General features: G+C 49.5%; 1 protein-coding gene across 8 annotated transcripts in view; it reads left to right on the plus strand.

Annotated features, from left to right (window-relative positions):
• The window catches only part of LOC120682228 (probable cleavage and polyadenylation specificity factor subunit 1), a 56,805-nt gene extending 40,625 nt beyond the window's left edge, over nucleotides 1-16,180 (plus strand). For 4 of the 8 annotated variants that reach the window (XM_039964035.1, XM_039964036.1, XM_039964037.1 and 1 more), the window contains 11 exons: nucleotides 380-576; nucleotides 1,056-1,822; nucleotides 8,588-8,668; nucleotides 9,010-9,075; nucleotides 9,170-9,247; nucleotides 9,593-9,823; nucleotides 9,906-10,052; nucleotides 10,136-10,309; nucleotides 13,281-13,466; nucleotides 14,814-15,181; nucleotides 15,922-16,180. In XM_039964035.1, the coding sequence (XP_039819969.1) occupies nucleotides 380-576; nucleotides 1,056-1,822; nucleotides 8,588-8,668; nucleotides 9,010-9,075; nucleotides 9,170-9,247; nucleotides 9,593-9,823; nucleotides 9,906-10,052; nucleotides 10,136-10,309; nucleotides 13,281-13,466; nucleotides 14,814-15,181; nucleotides 15,922-16,036 (2,410 nt within the window). In that variant the 3' untranslated portion in view covers nucleotides 16,037-16,180. Of the gene's footprint in view, nucleotides 1-379; nucleotides 577-1,055; nucleotides 1,823-8,587; nucleotides 8,669-9,009; nucleotides 9,076-9,169; nucleotides 9,248-9,592; nucleotides 9,824-9,905; nucleotides 10,053-10,129; nucleotides 10,310-13,280; nucleotides 13,467-14,813; nucleotides 15,182-15,921 lie in introns of all 8 variants that reach the window. The other 4 variants (XM_039964038.1, XM_039964039.1, XM_039964040.1 and 1 more) reach the window with 4 other exon arrangements.
• The last annotated feature ends 3,363 nt before the right edge of the window (nucleotides 16,181-19,543 follow it).

Raw genomic sequence — 19,543 nt, forward strand, 5'->3', positions numbered from 1 at the left:
TTTCATGCGACATGGCGTCTGCCAGGGGCGCCTTGGCAATGCTAGGACGCCTAACGAACTAGGCGGATGCCTAATCGGGAAAGGTAGTCACCTTGCGCCTGGACACCAAGGCGACGCCTTTTAACCACGACACCAACTTTTAAGGGTGTGCCATTTTGGTCTAGGAATTCCAAAAGTGCATTTTTAGGTCCATCAACTTGTAATTTGTCACTTAGGTCTATAAATTTTGAAAACATATGTCCATAAACTCCGAAATGGCATTACTGGCTTTAGCATCTTCGTAGAGTTATGTATCGAAATGATCCCTTACTAAATGGTGAATGGTCAGCACCATTAGAACTTTGTCTTTATCATCATAGTGTTATTTGAATTTTTGCAGGCGACGTGTCATACAGGTATATGCCAAGGGTGCTCGTGTGCTTGATGGTTCCTTCATGACACAAGAACTAAACTTCACTATGCACGGTTCAGAATCTTCATTGACTTCTGAGCCTCTTGCAGCGGCATCTGCTTCAATTGCAGATCCATATGTTCTTTTGAAGATGGTCGATGGAACCGTTCGACTTCTTGTAGGAGGTATGGTGTGCGTATATCCACTAGTTGTGTTATTTTTCTTTCATGCTTCTTTTTTGTGCATCAGAAGAATCCATACTCCAGTGTTATCCTGATAATTTTGATGATGTTTGGATGTGATTAGCTTTCCATCGATTTGTATGCCACATGAATTTCGATCTGTGTAACATGGAATTCTGATGGGTATAGGCCACGTATTTGACTGTCACTATTCACATATTAGCACTGAAAGTTGGTTTTACACAAATATACTTGATGCTTCCCCTTGTAGAATCCTGAGGAATTTTTCTAAAGCTAAATAGAAGCTATTCTATTCGGTTTAATCTAGATTTTTTTTGGATGGCCTACCTGCTCAATTCATGGCCTATGTCTGTCATTGCCAGTTAACTGAAATCATGGGAACTTCTATTTTGTTCGCTGTACTTTTGTCTTTTTTTTTGTTAAAAAGGAGCTTGAATACTTGCTATGTTCTTCTGATGCAGATCATTCTAACTGTACTATTTCTGTCAATGCTCCTACTGTATTTGCAAGCTCAAGTGAGCGAATATCTTCATGTACACTTCACCATGACAGAGGCCCTGAGCCATGGCTAAGAAAGGCGCGTACTGATGCATGGCTATCCACTGGTATTGGAGAGGCTACTGATGGCAATGATGGTTTTTCTCATGATCAGTCAGATATATATTGCATAATTTGTTTTGAAAGCGGTAAACTTGAAATTTTTGAAGTGCCAAGTTTTAAATGTGTGTTCTCTGTGGAAGATTTTGTTTCTGGATCAGCTATTTTGTCAGATGACCTTTCCCATACTAAGGATGCTGTAATTGGAGTCCCAGATGCTACTACTGTTTCTGTGAAGAAAGAGGAAACAAATAACATTAAGATAGTTGAGCTTGCAATGCATAGATGGTCTGGTCAGTTCAGTCGTCCTTTCCTCTTTGGATTATTGAATGATGGGACATTGTTGTGTTACCATGCTTATTGTTATGATGGTTCCGAAAGCAATGCACAATGTGCTCCTTCGTCACCGAATGGTTCATCTGATATTGACAATGCCAGCGATTCAAGACTTAGAAGTTTGAGATTTCATCGCGTTTCAATTGATGTCTCAGCACGAGATGACATATCAAGTTTTACACGACCAAGAATAACAATTTTCAATAATGTTGGAGGTTATGAGGGATTATTTCTTGGTGGCCCAAGGCCAACCTGGGTTTTTGTTTGCCGACAAAGATTTCGGGTGCATCCACAGGTATCAAATGCTGCACTATTAGTGTCCTTTTTTTTTTGGGTATCTGAGATGTAACTCTTTCCTTGATATTCTTGCATGGCTAGGAAGCAATAACATTCTTTTGTTGAGTAAAATCTAACTCAGTTATTCGGCTGAACTTAATATCTTCATTCCAGAATCCAAAAGGACAAAGAAAAGTTATCTTGCAGTTTTTTCAATTAGGTGTTGACGTGTTGTTAACTATTCTCACTGTTTGTTCAATTTCATATGTGTTGGTGTATATGTGAGCCCATGTATAGAGGCTCATCTAGAGGCCCATATATAGGAACTATATATCCCACCCTTTTAGGGTTTGGAGGAAGAGAGACAATTATTCTCTCCAATATGGTATCATTAGCCTAGCCTCTCTCCCTCTCCCTCCCTCTCCCCTACAGCCGCCGCCGCCGCCGGCGCCGCCCCCCCTCCCCTCTCCTCCTCCCCCCCCTTTCTTCCTCTGCTCCGGCCACAAGCGACGGCGTGTGGCCTCTGCTGCCGCCTGTGCTGCAGCCGCCACTGCCTGGCCCAGATCCTCTGTTCCGGCCGCAGGCGTCATGGGCGCGTGGCCTCTGCTGCCGCCCGGTGCTCCAGTCGCCGCCGCCTCCCCTGCTCGCGCCCCGCCGGCCGCGTGGCCCAGAGGCGCCGCCGCCGTCCTGGCCGCGCTCGCCCCCCTGCCCGATCCGGCCGCTGCTACCGCCGCCGCTGGCGCCATCCCGGAGGGTGCAAGGGCCACCGGGGACGCAGGCCCGCAGATCCAACCGCCGCCTGGGCCACAGGCGCTGCCGCCAGGGCCGACGCCAGCGGCCTCTGGCAGGCGCCCGCGCCTGATGCCGCCGCCGCTGTGGCAGCCGCGGGGGCCGCCGCCACCGCGGGTAACGCCGCCGCGCTTGTGGTCGCCGAGGGCACCGCCGCCGACGCCGCCATCTCGGCCTGGCGTGCTCCGACCGCCGCCTTGGCCGTCCTTGAGCCTGCTCCGGCCGGGGGCGCCGCCGCCGCCGAGGACGCCGCCGATGCTACTCCCCCTCCATGGCCTGCGCAAGGCATGCCCCCCGCGGACGTGCCGTTCGCCTCCGCTGCCTTCCTCGCCGCCAAGTCCGAGGCTTCGGCGGCTCAGGAGCGCATCCGTGCGACTGCCTTTGCTTGGGAGCGTCTTCAGACCGTCGTCCCCTTCACCAAGCACGGCGCTCTGTCCTCCCACCAGGATCCGCCCTCTGGATCTGGACCCCGGCCCGACCGCCTCCTTGGTGCTCCTCTCACCGGCCAGACCAGGAGTGGGGGAGGCCGCGGGCGTCATCGTCGGGGCGGACGTGAGGGTGGTGTTGGCGGCGCTACTTCTAGTGGTACTGGTGGAGGTCGTCAGGGCACCCCGACCCCGACTCTGGCTCCCACTCCTGCCCCTGAAGGTACATTCTGGCCATCCTTCAGCGCTACATGGTCAGGGCGCATCCCGATGTGGCCGTTTCAGGGTCAGGGGGGGCTCGTCCTCAGCCCCAGCCGGCGGCCATGTTCACTGGTGCTGTTCCCCTGTTCGCCGCCGCCCCGCCTATGTAGGCCGCGGGCGCGCCGTTCTGGACCCCGCCCGCTCAGCCCAGCCAGCATCCGACCTGGCCTGGGGGTGGTGCCAGGCCGCACTGGCGCAGTCCTTCAGCGCCATGGGGCGGACGCCGCCGGTCAGCACCGAGTGGATCGCCGACTCGGGTGCCTCCTTCCACACCACCCTTGACGCCGGTGTCCTCTCTTCTGTCCGACCCCCACACCCCTCTTGTCCTTCTTCCATCATGGTTGGTAATGAGTCTTGCCTTCCTGTCACCGTCGTGGGTTCTGCTCCTTGTTCTTTTTGTCTTCCCAATGTCCTTGTTGTTCCTCAGATGGTTCATAACCTTCTCTCCATTCGTCAGTTTACAGCTGGCAATTCTTGTTCCATCGAGTTTGACTCTTCTGGCCTCACTGTAAAGGATTCGGCCTTCCGGCGTCCGCTCCTCCGGTGTAACAGCATGGGGCCCCTTTACACCCTTCGCCTTCCGTCTTCCGCTGCACCACTTTCGCCTTCTTCTTCGTCTGCCGCTTTTGCCGCGACACCATCTTCCACCACCTGGCACCGCTGTCTCGGTCACCCTGGCCGCGACGTTCTGGCTCAGCTTTGTCGTAGTACCGATGTTCCTTGTACTAGGGCTACTGCTGAGCACCTCTGCCATGCGTGCCAGCTTGGTCGTCATGTTCGGCTTCCTTTTTCTCTTCTTCGCATGCGACGCATGCCTTTGATCTTGTTCACTATGACCTATGGACTTCTCCTGTTCTCAGCCTTTCTGGCTACAATTACTATCTGGTGGTGGTAGATGATTTCTCACACTACTCTTGGACTTTTCCCTTGCGCGCCAAGTCTGAGACCTTCCCCACCCTCCTCCACTTCTTTGTCTGGGTGTCCACTCAGTTCGGTCTTACCATTAAGGCCGTCCAGTGTGACAACGGGCGTGAGTTTGATAACTCCACCTCCCGTTCATTCTTCCTCTCTCGGGGTGTTCAGCTGCGTATGTCTTGTCCGTATACCTCTCCCCAGGCAGAACGGATGATTCGCACGACGAACGATGTCATACGCACCCTTCTGATCCAGGCCTCTCTGCCCCCGCGCTTCTGGGTCGAGAGCCTCCACACCGCCACCTGCTTGCTTAACCGCCTTCCGTCCACTGTTTCTCCTGCTCCCACTCCACACCACGCTCTCTTCGGTACCTCTCTTCGCTACGACCACCTTCGGGTCTTCGAGTGTGCATGTTACCCTAACATCTCCGCCACTGCTCCTCACAAGCTGGCGCCCCGCTCGACTTGTGTGTGTTCTTTGGTTATTCTCCTGACCACAAGGGGTATCGTTGCTTTGACCTCACCTCTCGCCGCGTCCTGATCTCCCGACACGTTGTGTATGACGAGTTGGATTTCCCCTACTCCACCTCCTCCACACCTTCTCCTGACCCTGAGTAGGAGTCTCTGTTTCCGACTGACCCGGTGGTTCAGCCACCTTTACCTGTCTGCCCTTTCCCTGCAGGTTTTCCTGGCACACCGGCACTGCTTCCGGTGATCCTTGTTGCGCCACGTGCGGCCCCGGTGCCCGCTGTCGGGCCACGCGCAGCCCCGGTGCCTGCAGTCGCGCCACGCGCGGTCTCAGGACCTCCTGTCGTGCCATGCGCGGCCCTGGGGTCTCCTGCTGTGCCACGCGCTGCCCCGGTGCCTCCTCCTGCACCTGCGCGGTATGCTCAGCCGGTGCAAGTGTACCAGCGTGGTTCGGCGCCGGCACCGGCGTCGGTCGACGCCGACACCGGCGCCGCCTCCGGCTCCGGAGGCTCCTACGACGCTTACACCGGAGCCGTCGTCGCCGCCTCCAACGTCGGTTCCCTCTCGAGTCGAGCCGGCGGTGTACCACCCGCCAGTCGTCCATCGGGATCCTCGACATATCCATCCCATGGTGACTCGGCGGATGGCGTCTCAGGCCGCGACTCTCTGCAACCGAGGGGGAGCCGCGGGTCTCTCAGGTACCCTCCTCTGTCCGCGACGCCTTGACGGATCCTCACTGGCGTCGCGTGATGGAAGAGGAGTACGCGGCTCATCTTGCTAACCAGACGTGGGACCTCGTGCCGCGTCCGTCTGGTTACAATGTGGTCACAGGCAAGTGGATCTGGACGCACAAGCGTCGGACTGACGTTACACTGGAGCGCTACAAGGCTCGCTGGGTTCTCCGGGGTTTCACCCAGCGACCTGGTGTGGACTATGATGAGACCTTCAGTCCAGTGGTGAAGCCCACTACGGTGCGTGCGGTCCTCTCGCTTGCGCTCTCTCGCTCTTAGTCTGTGCACCAGCTGGATGTGAAGAATGCGTTTCTTCATGGCACTCTATCAGAGACAGTCTACTGCTCTCAGCCAGCGGGATTTGTGGACTCCAGTCGTCCGGACATGGTTTGCCGGCTCAACCAGTCTCTCTGGTCTGAAGCAGGCTCTTCGGGCTTGGTATTCTCGGTTCGCCACGTTCCTGCTGACATTGGGGTTCACCGAGGTCAAGTCTGACACGTCTCTCTTCATCTACCGCCATGGGGATGAGACTGCCTATCTGCTGCTCTATGTTGATGACATTATGCTCACAGCCTTCAGTCAGCAGTTGCTTCAGCGCGTCATCTCCTCTCTGCAGCAAGAGTTTGCTATGAAGGATGTTGGTCAGCTCCACCACTTCTTGGGCGTCACTGTTGAGCCTCGCCCGTCTGGTCTTCTCCTTCACCAGCGGCAGTATGCACTCGATATTCTGGAGCGGGCTGGGATGATTGATTGCAAGCCCTGCTCCACTCCTGTCGACACTCAGGCGAAGCTGTCTGCTGATCTGGGTGATCCTGTGGCAGATCCGGCTGCCTACCGGAGTCTGGCCGGTGCCTTGCAGTACCTCACCTTCACCAGGCCGGACCTCATCTACGCTGTTCAGCAGGTCTGTCTCCATATGCATGACCCCCAGGAGTCACACCTTGCTGCGCTGAAGCGTCTCCTCCACTACGTCCGTGGCATTGTGGACCTCGGCCTAGTTCTTCACCGCTCGTCCTCTGCTGAGCTGGTTGTCTACACCGACGCTGACTGGGCTGGCTGTCTGGACACTCGCCGCTCCACTTCCTGCTATGCCGTCTTTCTGGGCGGCAACTTGGTCTCCTGGTCGTCCAAGCGGCAGCCGGTTGTCTCCCGCTCCAGTGCCGAGACAGAGTACCGGACTGTCGCTAACGGCGTGGCGGAGGCGTCCTGGCTACGAAAGCTCTTGGCGGAGCTCCACAGTCCGCTCGCCAAGAGCACGCTCGTCTACTGCGACAACGTTAGCACCGTATATCTCTCCAACCCCGTTCAGCATCAGCGGACGAAACATGTGGAGATCGACTTGCATTTCGTGCGCGACAGAATTGCCATCGGCGATGTGCGGGTACTCCATGTCCCAACTACCTCCCAGTTTGCTGACATCTTCACCAAGGGACTACTCTCCTCGATTTTCTCGGAGTTTCGCTCCAGCCTCAACGTAGCAGGTGGCTAGTTGTGGCTGCGGGGGGGGGGGGGTATTTGCTCTGTGTACTTTCTCGTTGTGCAGTCTTGAACACCGCTGCGCTGGTTGTTCAGACTGCGGTGCGGTGTTGGCTTTCTTATTGTCCAGTCTTGAACACCGCTGCGCCGGTAGTTCAGACTGCGGGGGGGTGTTGGTGTATATGTGATCCCATGTATAGAGGCCCATCTAAAGGCCCATGTATAGGAACTATATATCCCACCCTTCTAGGGTTTGGAGGAAGAGACAATTATTCTCCAATAATATGGTCTATCCTGATGCCCCAGCCTCTTACCGTGTTTTTGGTTGGAGGACTCAGTGGGATGGGTTGGGTCCAACCCTTATTTTAGGGATGGCTCCAACCCCTCCCTTGTTTGGATGAAAAAATATCAAGAGGTTGGGTCGAACCCAATTCTTTGTTTGGTTGAAGAGATTGAAAAGAGGGACGGACCATGCTCACGCCGTTGGCTTCTCCATCTTCTTCGTCCAGCGGGCCCCATATGTCAGTTGCACTGAAGCTCCTTCCTCCTTCGTCCATCTTCTTCCTCCGTCCACCACCGAAGCCGTGCCGCCCTCCTCCACCGGCCGCCCCGCCCTCCAACGCCGCCCCGCCCCCCTCCGCCGGCCGCCCCCGCCCTCCTCTGCCACTCGTCGCCGGACCGCACGACCGAGCTCGCCCGGCTTGTCCTCACTCGCGCTCCGCCGCCCGCCATGGCTCTGCCGTACCGCCCTTCATGGCCCCGCCGCCGCCCAGATCGACACCCTCCATGGCCCCGCCGCCCCAGCAGCCTCCTCCTCCACCGACGCACAGAACCGCCACCCCCATCAATCCCCTTCGCCGCTGCCGCCGATAGCCCGGACTCGCTACCGCACAGGCCCGCCGCCACCATGGGAGTCCGGCTCTGCTCTGCACGGGCTGCCTCCTCGTGCCGCATCCCCGCAGGCTCGCACCGCCGCTGGAGCTCGCGGTCGGAGCTTGAGGCCGCCGCCACCCTGGCTCGTGCCGGTGTCGGGGCTCGCTGTTGCCGCCGCCATGGGAGTTCATCTCTGCTCTGCGCGAGCTGCCTCCCTGTGCCCCACCCCTGCAGGCTCGCATCGCCGCCGAAGCTCGCGGTCGCCACCGCCAGGGCTCGCGGCCGCTGCCGCCAGGGCCCGTGCCGGCGTCGGGGCTCGCTGCCTCCGTGCGCGGGCCTGCCCCCCCCCCCCCCCCCCCCCCGCGCCTCCGCTGCGCCGGAGCCTGGCCTCCGCTGCCCCACATCCTCCATCGCCCGTCTCCGTCAGTCTCCGTCATCGGACGTCGCGAAAAGTGGGTTCGCTGCAGGAGGTTCGCTCCGTCCGTCGTTTTTCGAGGAATCGGCCGAACCCGCATATTGGAGGAATATTCCTTCGCGGAGCCAATCCAACCCACCTCAATTGCATCCAAACAGCCATGGGGATGGGTCCAACCCAACCCAGCTCGCTCCAACCCCCAACCAAACACACGGTTAGAGTTGCATTGGACTGAATGCTAAATCCATCAGAATTTATATTTTGTTTCTTTCATCTTCAAAAGCATATATCAGTAATTGTTACGTATTACACGTCTCAAATATTACCAGTGGAGCTGATTGTCTTTCCTTAGGTTATCCGGAAATATGAATTACATACAACTTGAACTATTCTTCTATTTTTCTTTTTTTAAATAGTTATTATATTTTGCAGTTATGTGATGGTCCGATTGTAGCCTTTACCGTTCTCCACAATGTCAATTGTTGCCATGGCCTTATATATGTTACATCTCAGGTAAAGTTTTGTTTAGATATGTATTTTTTTAACATAGTACTCCCTCTATTCACGATGTCCACCAGACACATTGGACCAAGTATGAGTTAAAATCAATTTGAAATGACAATCCATACACCTATTTGTAACATGATATAACCATATCTGCTAGTTCAATTTGAAATTATGGGTAATGAGTGTAAAACATTGCAACAACTATCAATATCTATTGTTAATGGGCAAACATTGCAAAATGTATTTCCCCAAGGCCATGGACAAACCTAGCAAAATGGAGTAGGGTTTGGATACTTATTTTGCTTCCATCTTAAAATCATTAGAGATTCATGAATTATGAGGTGCAGGGTTTTCTGAAGATATGTCAGTTGCCGTCAGCATATAACTATGACAACTACTGGCCTGTTCAAAAGGTAAAATTAGTTTTCATGTACACATACTATACATTAACATTATTTAAAGGGTTTTATCTTGTATACAGAGGTTTTATTCATTGCACTTTTGTAGGTCCCCTTGCATGGCACCCCACATCAGGTCACATATTATGCAGAGCAGTCCCTCTACTCACTTATTGTCTCTGTTCCTGTAAGCACTATGTAAATTTTGGTTTGTTCTTGGATGTAGTATGTACTGTCTCATGGTGTCGGTTCCTGTTAGTGTTGTACTGTCTTATTTGTCTGTTCCTGTAAGTAGTATGCCTTTCGTTCCAAATTGTAAGTCGTTTTGGCTTTTTCTAGGTACATACATAGCTTTTGCTACATACCTAGATGTCTAAATACATAGTAAAAAGTGTGTATCTAGAAAAGCCTAAATGGCTTACTATTTAGAATGGAGGGACTGTAATTCAACAAGAAATTGATACTTTTATTTTTTTCCTGTTCATTATTGGATATATTTGTTTAGTAAGGTTCTTTTTTTATTTTGCTGCAGGTTGTTCGCCCCTTAACTCAAGTACTTTCTTCTATGGCTGATCAAGAATTGGGTCTGCACATAGAAAGCGATTTTACAGTTGGTGATGACCTCCAAAAGGTTTATACTGTTGATGAATTTGAGGTTCGTATTATGGAGTTGGAGAAACCCAGTGGACGATGGGAGACAAGGTTCACCATTCCGATGCAACCATTTGAAAATGCTCTAACAGTGCGGATTGTTACATTGCAAGTATGTATGTTTTATCCCCTCATATGGATACTGCACTCAGCTAAAATATTATTGACCAAAACATTATTGATTTTCACCTCAGAACACAACCACAAAGGAAAATGAAACCCTGATGGCGATTGGAACTGCTTATGTTCAAGGGGAGGATGTTGCAGCTAGAGGAAGGGTACTTCTGTTCTCTTTCAGTAAAACTGAAAATTCTCAGAATCTGGTACTTGAGGAGAGCATTGTGTGTACCTTTTTGGATAAAATTTCTCCTAATAGTTCTATTACTACTACGTCTATCTGGTAACGAGTCAATCTTAGTTTCAGGTTACGGAAGTCTACTCAAAAGAGAGTAAAGGTGCTGTATCAGCTGTTGCCTCTCTTCAAGGTCATCTACTGATAGCTTCTGGTCCTAAGATCACATTGAACAAATGGACTGGCTCTGAATTGACTGCTGTTGCGTTCTATGATGCCCCATTGCATGTTGTGAGCCTGAACATTGTAAGTTGAGTAAAAACTTCATTTTCATTTACATATGGTGCTTAGGAACCTCTGATTTTTTTTCATAGTTATAAACATTTTTCGTGGTACCAGATTAAATTTATATTATTTTTATGCCTTTATATGTTTAGATGACTGCTAGTAAGGACAAATCTATCAAGGAGACAAGAACAACAGAAAATCTTATTCTTTTTCTTCATTTATGTAGCTAGTGCTCCTTTATTTTGGTCTTTGAAAACTACACCTAGATGGAAAGTCAAAACTGGAGCTAACCATTAGTGCAATTGTAATTATACCCTCATTTCCCTTAACTTTGTGATTTTGCCCTTGCTATTCACAAGTCAACGTGATTTTGCCTCTATTGAACGTGATTTTGCCCCTGTTTTGACCGTTGACTAAGGGCAAAATTATGTTGACTTGTGAATAGTAAAGGCAACATTATTAAGAAAAATGAGGGTAAAATCACAATTGCATTGTAAAGTAGGGACAAGAACAGAATTGCCCCTTTGTGCAAAGCATTTTTTTCTTGAACAGGCATGAGCTATGCATTGATACACACCACTTGATGGCCTTTAATGCCTCGACAATCCTTTACTAGAATTGTGATTTCATTCACTATATGTATTGCATGAACAACAAAATCTCCAACTCTGATTGCCCTATGCCGTATGATAACTTGCATTGATGAGCTTAAGATTCCTTGGCCTAGCACATTTCTTTAGAGCTAGGGTTCCTGTATTTCTCATCAGAGCAAAGACTGCCAATAGAACGGAAAGAAGGTTTCGTCGAAAACCACGTGGCGTGAGATAATAACTTGGTTCGACTAGAGGTCAAGGCAGCGGTACTCTTTTGTGATGAGCTGAATAGCCAAGGAAGGCGCATAAAGTGGATCGCGGGGTGAGTTTGTGCGCGGCACTGAATGAGAGGTTGGGCTATATGAGCTACCGAAGACATGAAGATGATCAAGGGAGGGGGGGGGGGTGCCTGACAGTGCGAGGTGGGGCGTGGAAGAGTGTCTTGCTTGCCAATATGTTCAACAGATGAGTGGTAGTGTGCAGGCCTTCGACCCAATAAGTGGGGGGCATACTTGCCTGAAACAAGAGGGAGCGCACAACATTGTTGATAGTGCGAATGATGCGCTCAGCTTGACAGTTCTGAGGTGAAGTATATGGGTAGGACATACGCAGGAGTGTGCAGTGGGTGAGAAAGAATGTGCAAGGGGAGTTGTCAAACTCCCGATCGTTGTTGCACTGGACAGCCTTCACGGTGGCACCGAACTGAGTGCCTAGATACGAAAAAGAAGTTAGCCAAAGTAGCAAAGGTGTTAGACTTGAAGCGCAAAGGGAACGTCAATAAATAGTGAGTAGTTGTCGAGAATGAGCAAGTAATACTTGTATCCTGAAACACTTGCAATAGGAGATGTCCACAAATCACTCTGTATGAGATCAAAATTACTAGATGCAAACGCCCTAACTAACAAACATGATGGCCGAGGATGCCGAGGGCGTCGGTCATTTGCTTGAACCTCTTGCAGTAGTTCGTGATGGACAGATCTGCTTGGATGAAGTTGCGGAACGGAACTGGGTTTTGAGGCAGGGCGTCGGACTCCCGGTTGCCGGGAAACTGTGACTCGATAGTGAGCCAAGTGGCATGAGCGGTGACGCCTGCTCCCGACGCTCGAGGACGACGTCGATGAGATCGTTGGCGATGGTGCCGTAGAGCCAAGATCGAGTGACGCAATCCATGCGACTCCCATCTGGGGAGTCAAGGGCAGTGGGGTCACGCAGGATGTGGTCCTGGAGCGAGTACTTGCTGAGGATGAGAAGGAATTACTCAATGCAGATTTAGAACAGCGGCGGCTTCATAAAGCAGCATGACAACGTTGAAGTTGAGCGCAAGAGGCTTAGAGATGGTAGATTTGGCGTCGGTGTGGCGTTCCTCATCGTAGCCTTGCGTTCCTCAGCTGCGCGAGACAAAGCATCGCGGATATGCATCGCATTTCCAGCTGACAATGGCTACTTCCTCCTCGGCTGTGGCCGTGCGGGCGAGGGTGGCCTCGTGCACTAGCCTGCGTGCAACGTGCTCATCTTCTTCGCGCTTGGCGGCGTCGGCATCGCCGTCAAAGGGAGCAACAGGGAGGGAGCTAGCCATCAGGCAAAGAGAGGGAGGTGGCACCGGCTGGGAGCTGAGCTGCGGGAGATCACGCTCGGCTGACTGATGCGTAGCGGAAGATTGCGCATGGTAAAGGTGTGGGGTGAGTGCCTTGGGTGCGGAAGGACTAGGCTTAGAACCTAGACTCGTGATACCATGAGAGCAATTGAGATTGCATGGAATAATAGATTGATTATGGGATACAATACATGTACATATATAAGCAGCCTCAAGAGAGGTTTATAGAATCACAACCGATCAAGGGATTACCCTTCTATCCTAATCATCTAAGCACGGCAGGGAGCTGGCCATGGGCCTGGATGCGGGCCCATCACGCACACCACACATTCTAACAAGTTATATTTGAAGTTTTACTCCATCTGATTCCAAATGTAGCTCACTTAGGATATCAACACAGGCTCCAAAATTCGAATATGACAATTAACATCACATTTGTTTTTGTAAATTATAATATTTTGAATGGAGAATCATATAGATTATAATATTTTGAATACAGAATCATATATTATGAAAATGTATGTTTCATAGTGAATCTAGTAGTGTTAATCATGTATTGTCATTGTATATAACTTTTCTGAAGAGGTTTGGCCAACAAGAATCCTGAAATGACCTACTTTGGAATCTACATAATCATGTGCCGGTTCTCAAATTTGATTGTTTTATCTAGTTGTTCCATGACTTAGGTTCATTGTCTGTGCAATGATGTGTGCTTTTTTGTATGTAAGCTATGTTGCAGTAGGTTATCGCAGTTCTGTGGCAATGCATTAAAATTAAGGACATTCTTTCGATATCTTAACAGGTGAAAAACTTTATTTTGTTCGGTGATATTCACAAAAGCATATATTTTCTTAGCTGGAAGGAGCAAGGTTCTCAATTGAGTCTGCTGGCTAAAGATTTTGGGTCACTTGAATCTTTTGCAACTGAGTTTTTAATTGATGGAAGCACCTTGAGCCTTGTAGTTTCAGATTCTGATAAGAATTTGCAGGTAAGTTTCTCTTGTCTTTTATATCATACATTAGCAGAACACTACATTAGGTCTTCACATACTCTTGGCCCATCTGACTGTCAATTTGCTTGGAAAGAAATATAAGTTGATAGTACCACCAGTACAAGACTACATTGGCAGCTTGAAGCATCATATTTTCTCTTACTACAGGAATGATTCTTGTAGAATTCTTCCTGGGTATGTCCACCTAGCAGTCAGTACTTAAATAAATTAAATTGTAATCAATCTTCAAGAAAGTACTAGACTGGTGGCCGGATGGTGCTGAGGAAACACCTAGATGGCTGACTTAGAAGCCCTTGTGATAGTCCATGTGCATGAGGGGGGTGAGGTTTGGACACCTGCATGGCGCTGTTATCAATGCTCATGAACGTGAGTTAAGAACTAGAGGTAGATGAACACAGGAGCTTGTATGTTGCTGGATCAAGGATCCCAACTTAGCCCTTCTACATTTGTATGCAAAGATTCAGTACAAAAGTGTTGCCTACCTTGCCACATTGGATGCCATACTCCCAGTTTCCCACTACTTTTAGTGGAGTTGCTACTGACCATGGCCATGATGATTTATTACTTCCTAGTTTCTAGTGTTGCACAAGTGTATCCACGGCTGCCCCATACTAGCTACGCAGAAGTTGCCATTACACATTGAGTGGCAAAACTGGTCCTTAGGATAGAAAATACTAGCAAAAGATATTAGCACAATACTAGCAAAAGATATTAGCACAAGGGTTACACCATCAGGGGAATTCCCCGAAGCAGTAGCCTTCACTGCACTGTAAGCATGGCCTTCCCCAATAGTCGTTGGCACCAGTACCTCAACTTAGGTCTTGACTGGCCCACTGAGACCAGTAGCGTGAATGTTGATCTGCTAGGTTTTGTTGAACCACCACACTGAAGGGATCTGAATAAGGAACTGCTCAGTAAACTCAACAGAACATGAGCGACGAAGGGCCGCCTAAGGAGTTGGTGCAATTTTTCGTCTGATGCTCCCAGATTGATGTTCTTTTTTCCTTCTCCAGCTTCATGTACCACTGACCCTCAGCTTAAAAGTCAGGTGATAGGAGGCCAGCCATGCCTCCTTGTATTCCGCAATCTGCTGTCTGCTCACACCTGTCTCCAGCTTCGTATTGCATGGGTTTTGGATATTTCTAAATTGCTAATATGAAAACAAATAACGCAGATTGCAATCCTATATTTTTTGTAATAATGTTTCTTGTGTGTTTCTTTTAGAGTTTAAATTTCCTGCAAATTTGTCACTATCTTTTTCCATCTGAATTAGGTTACTTTCACTAATTACGTTTCACTAGAGTAACAAATAACACCATGCAGATTTTCTACTATGCTCCCAAAATGGTGGAGAGCTGGAAGGGGCAAAAGCTCCTTTCCAGAGCAGAGTTTCATGTTGGAGCACATGTGTCGAAGTTGCTGAGAATACAGATGTTGCCCACACAAGGATTGGTATCTGAAAAGACAAATCGTTTTGCTCTTGTATTTGGAACGCTGGATGGTGGCATTGGGTGCATTGCACCTGTTGATGAATTGACATTTCGTCGGCTCCAGAGCTTACAGAGGAAGCTTGTAGATGCTGTCCCCCATGTGTGTGGCCTGAACCCAAGATCATTTAGGCATTTTAAGTCCAACGGCAAGGCGCATCGACCTGGACCAGATAACATCATTGACTTTGAGCTTCTTTCTCAGTAAGTCAATCTTCAATCCATTGTCTCATTATTTTTTTTCTTAATCTAGTAAAATAGGGGTATTATATGATGTGCTACTGTAGACCCTCCATTGCATTATGTTTGTCCACGGCCTCAAAGGAAACCTTTCACAATTTTTGTCCTGGAAGAATATAAGTGTTTAGTTATTGCAATATTTTCTCGTACTACCCTTAACTAAATGCATTGATAAAAAGAGAAGTGATTGTATCATATTATATAGTAGTGATATGATTGTCATTACACATTGGCTTTTACATGGAAATACTAGTATTTCCTTGGTCAGTGAGTGCATATAGCATGCTATGGACAATACATTGCAGAACCGATATATGAACTTTTTTTTGTACAAAAGTAAAATTCAATGGAATAAATGGTACCAAACCAGTAAGAAAATATATTTTAATTTAAAATGGTAGATTAACTTAATTTTGCATAGGGACTATGAACTCATTTTTGAATTAAATGATTTTTATAAAGTTAGCTATATTACAAGTGTAAGTGCTGGAAATATAACTTTAAAAGTATTGGTCGATATAGTGTTCCAAAGGAGTCTCATTTACATCAACTATTTATGTTATAAAATATTGGATAAAATTACACCCCTTAGTTTGTTACCTAGTAGACTACCGCCATTGTTAAGTTCTTGCATTTTTCTTAACCTTTTTACCATTTATAAAGTCCTAAACCTGCATTTTGAAATTTTTTCCACCTTTTTGCAGCTATGAGATGTTGTCTTTAGGAGAGCAACTTGATATTGCCCAACAAATTGGAACCACCCGCTCGCAAATTCTTTCTAATTTTAGTGACTTTTTACTGAGCACTAGTTTCTTGTAAATCACACTGATCGGGAATTTACTGGTGCTTTGTAATTCAGTAGCTGTGAAAATTAGTGTCAGTTCCATCGACTCCACTTACAACAGATCTATTGTAAAGATGCTGCTGCCGAGTTTATGTTTTTAATGTTGTTTTCACTAGACATGGGATGTTCACCAGACATGATTTTCAGTAGACTATTGGTATTAGATTAGATAATAACCCGTGCGTTGCTACTATAGATGTTGATGTTCATGCAGCCTGTAGCACGAAAGCCTGCCTGAAAGCCTGTTTTTTTTTTTGCCCAGCCCAAACACGGCATGGCTGAAACCCTAGCCTCCCTCACCTGTGAAACCACCGGCCGCCGCCTCCCTCCACTCTTTCTCGCGACGCCCCTCAGGCCCTCACCCACTGGAATCTTGGATGGATGGATCCGCTAGTCCTCCCGCCCCTCAGGCCCTCACCGACAACTGCTTGCCTTGGCGCTCACCCCGCACCTCTGGCATTCGGCCTCCCAGCGCTAGCTGCTCGCCCCGCCCGGCGACGCCGTCGCTCACCGCGCCCCTCGCCCCCTCCCCACCGGCCTTAGTTAGCCCCGTCCCTCGCCACCGGCCACGCTGGCCCATCCATGATGTTGCCGCTGTCGTCGGCCGCTGGCCGCCACTAGGCCTGCCCCTCCCTTCTGGCCGCAGACCCCGACCTGCAGTTCGCCCCCCTCCGGCCTCCGCCGCCGTTGGTGGCTCGGTGTGCTGCCTCCGGGTCCCTCCTCACCGGCGGAGGTCGGTAGGCGGCTGGGCGCGGCGTCGGTTGGCGCGGCCCGGTGCAGGCGGGGGCCGGTGGCGCGTGGCGGGCTGGCGGCCACGGCTAGCCAGGCGGGGGCTGGCGAGCGCGACGGTGGCGGTGGCAGGCGTGGCCGCCTAGAGCGAGTGGTGGGCGGGCAGCATGGGCACGACGGAAGCCCCGTGTTTTTCGGGCCTGGCCATCACGAAATGGGCCCGTGGGCTCATGCTTGGGCCGAGGATGCAGCCCGTGGGCTGACCTGGCACGGCCTGCTGGGATATCGGGCCGGGCCAGGCACGGCACGGTGAAGGCCGGGCTAGAGCGGGCCCGGGCCCAGGCTGGGCCGGGCGGCCCAAATGGACATCTTGTTGCTACGGGCCTAAAGTTAAAATGAAATAGCAGTTACTTCAAAAAAAATGCAAATAATCATGTTAATTTTGGGTGACATTTGAACCTTTAAACTTAACCCATAGGCGGTCAAATTGCAATAAAGCCGGACCTCTAAAAAGGTTGGTCATATTTGCATAACATTGAGCTCCAAATCTTCTAGGTTTATGATCGAACTACAACTTTGAACCAAAACTGTTTTACTAAAACTTCTAGGCTTATAATCGAACTACAAGAACATTTTCGTTATGGGGTGGAGTAGTTGATTATGCTAGAAAATTTGGATTTTTCTTTTTTTGCCGATAGAGCATTGTCGGGTCAGTGTCGTGTGTGCTTATCTCGATGGGGACAGCTCTGGGTCCAGCTCGATTGCTGCTCCGCCCGTGGAGCCATTTTCATTATTGCCGTTTGAAAAAGCTTCAGCAGGAGTCACAGCAGAAGGTGGAGCTGGAGTCCACTCCTATCAAAGAGGGTTTTACTGCATCTTATTTTTTGTCTTATTTTTCTTTGATTTCACGTGAGAAGAGATTTCAATTTCAAACCGTACATTTTGTCCTTGATATGAATAACTTGACTGTCGACGAACACGACGTGCAAACAGTGAACGGCCAGCCCAGTCGACCCACCCACTCTCTCAGCACTCTCCGGCTCTATCTTCTCCGCTCCCGCTGCCCCCATCCCGCCCTGTTGGCAATCATATTTCTTTCTGTTCATAATTAATAAAGTATTCCTTATATTGATTAATGTTTATGTTAAGTATTTGTGAAACTCTTTACTTGTATGGATATTCTAAAATGTTCGTAGTCGGAGTTCATGTGAGGACACGCATAAATATTAGACTAGCACATGTATTAGTTGATTGATTACATTTCACAAGTCATGGATATGGGGATGTCAAACTAATAATGTAGGCTCATGCGAGACATGAGACTTAACTGACCCAATACGAGATGATAACTTCTCATTACACAATGTGTACATTGTGTCCTAAGACCTGAGATCGTCATATGTACTCAAGATGTGAACCGACCTACTTAGGAGCCATCAAACGTTACATCGTAACTGGGTAGTTATAAATGTGGTTTTCGGGTCTGTCAAGAAGCATGTTGTGGGACGTAGTCGGTCAATATGGGATTTGCCCCTCTCTGCAAGAGAGATCTCTAGGCCCTTCGAGTGATTCGGATCAGGAAATGCATTGCCATGCTGGGGTTAAGAGTTAACCAAGGATTCTGAATCACAAGATCGAGAAAGAGTGGTCGGCTTCAAACTAGACCAAATATCGTGAGGCAAAGGGAACAGCATGTATAAGATTATGACGGCTCGACAGATATAATTCGCGCGCGCATAGGAGTTGACACGTCTTGCTAGAGACCGCTATCAACTATTGGCGTGTAGGAGTACTCAGCCATGTCTATTTACGCGTGAGCACATAAGGTCACACACTTAAGGGCCAGAAGCCTAATGAGGATGAGATCCAAATTTTGTTTTTGCTACCCATATTTCTACAGCCCCATCCCCTCACAGCTCGCCCTGCCGTGTTGCCACATGAAGAAATTCGGGTATTTCTCTAGTTCTAGAATCAAAAATAGAGTTGCGTTTCAATTGAAATCATGTACCAAAATAGTGAGATGACAGAGTTGAAATAGAGTTATTACATATAAAGGTGGGTTAATTTATTTATATTTTGTATTTAATGTAGCCCAGCTAGCTCGGCACAACTGGCTGATCAAACCCCACTAGCCAGATAGTCCAGCAGCCCCCCAACAACGCACCTCTCTCAACACACACAAGGAAAAGCACGGAGGTTTGACCTTTCTTCTCCCTGCAGCTCCTATTGCTTCCCCAATGCCCTCAAATCCCTAAATCGCAAGATTGAAATCCTCCCCAAATCAAGAATCAAGAGCAGGCAGATCCACCCCACTAGCAAGCCACGCACGGTGCCCAGGCCCAGCGGATGCTGTAACGACCCGGCCCAGGATAATGGCTAAGATCTACTCTATACGTTGAGTAGACAACACCTGCTAAATAACTCTCTTGCGCTTTCGTCCTCGCTTCGCGCAAAAGGTTCTAACCGGAGTTACTAGCTTCCCAGGGACTGGCTATTTAAGCTGGTTCGGCTCCCTCTCTACTTTCAGTTTGGGACTAAGGCGCTGAGCTCCGTGGTGCTACAGTAGCTTGCGCTACAGTACCCGCGCAGCCCAGTCGGCCCGTGGGCCGTGGCAATCTCCCCCCGTTAGGATTCGACGTCCTCGTCGAACCAACTTACCCATACGGGACAAAGGAGCAGGATCACCTCTCTTGGGCCACGTCCCATACGTCTAGTGCTAACGATCCTATGTGCCACATCCGTGGGTTCACTGC

The sequence above is a fragment of the Panicum virgatum genome, chromosome 7N (genome assembly GCF_016808335.1).
Source record: "Panicum virgatum strain AP13 chromosome 7N, P.virgatum_v5, whole genome shotgun sequence".
Taxonomy (NCBI): domain Eukaryota; kingdom Viridiplantae; phylum Streptophyta; class Magnoliopsida; order Poales; family Poaceae; genus Panicum; species Panicum virgatum.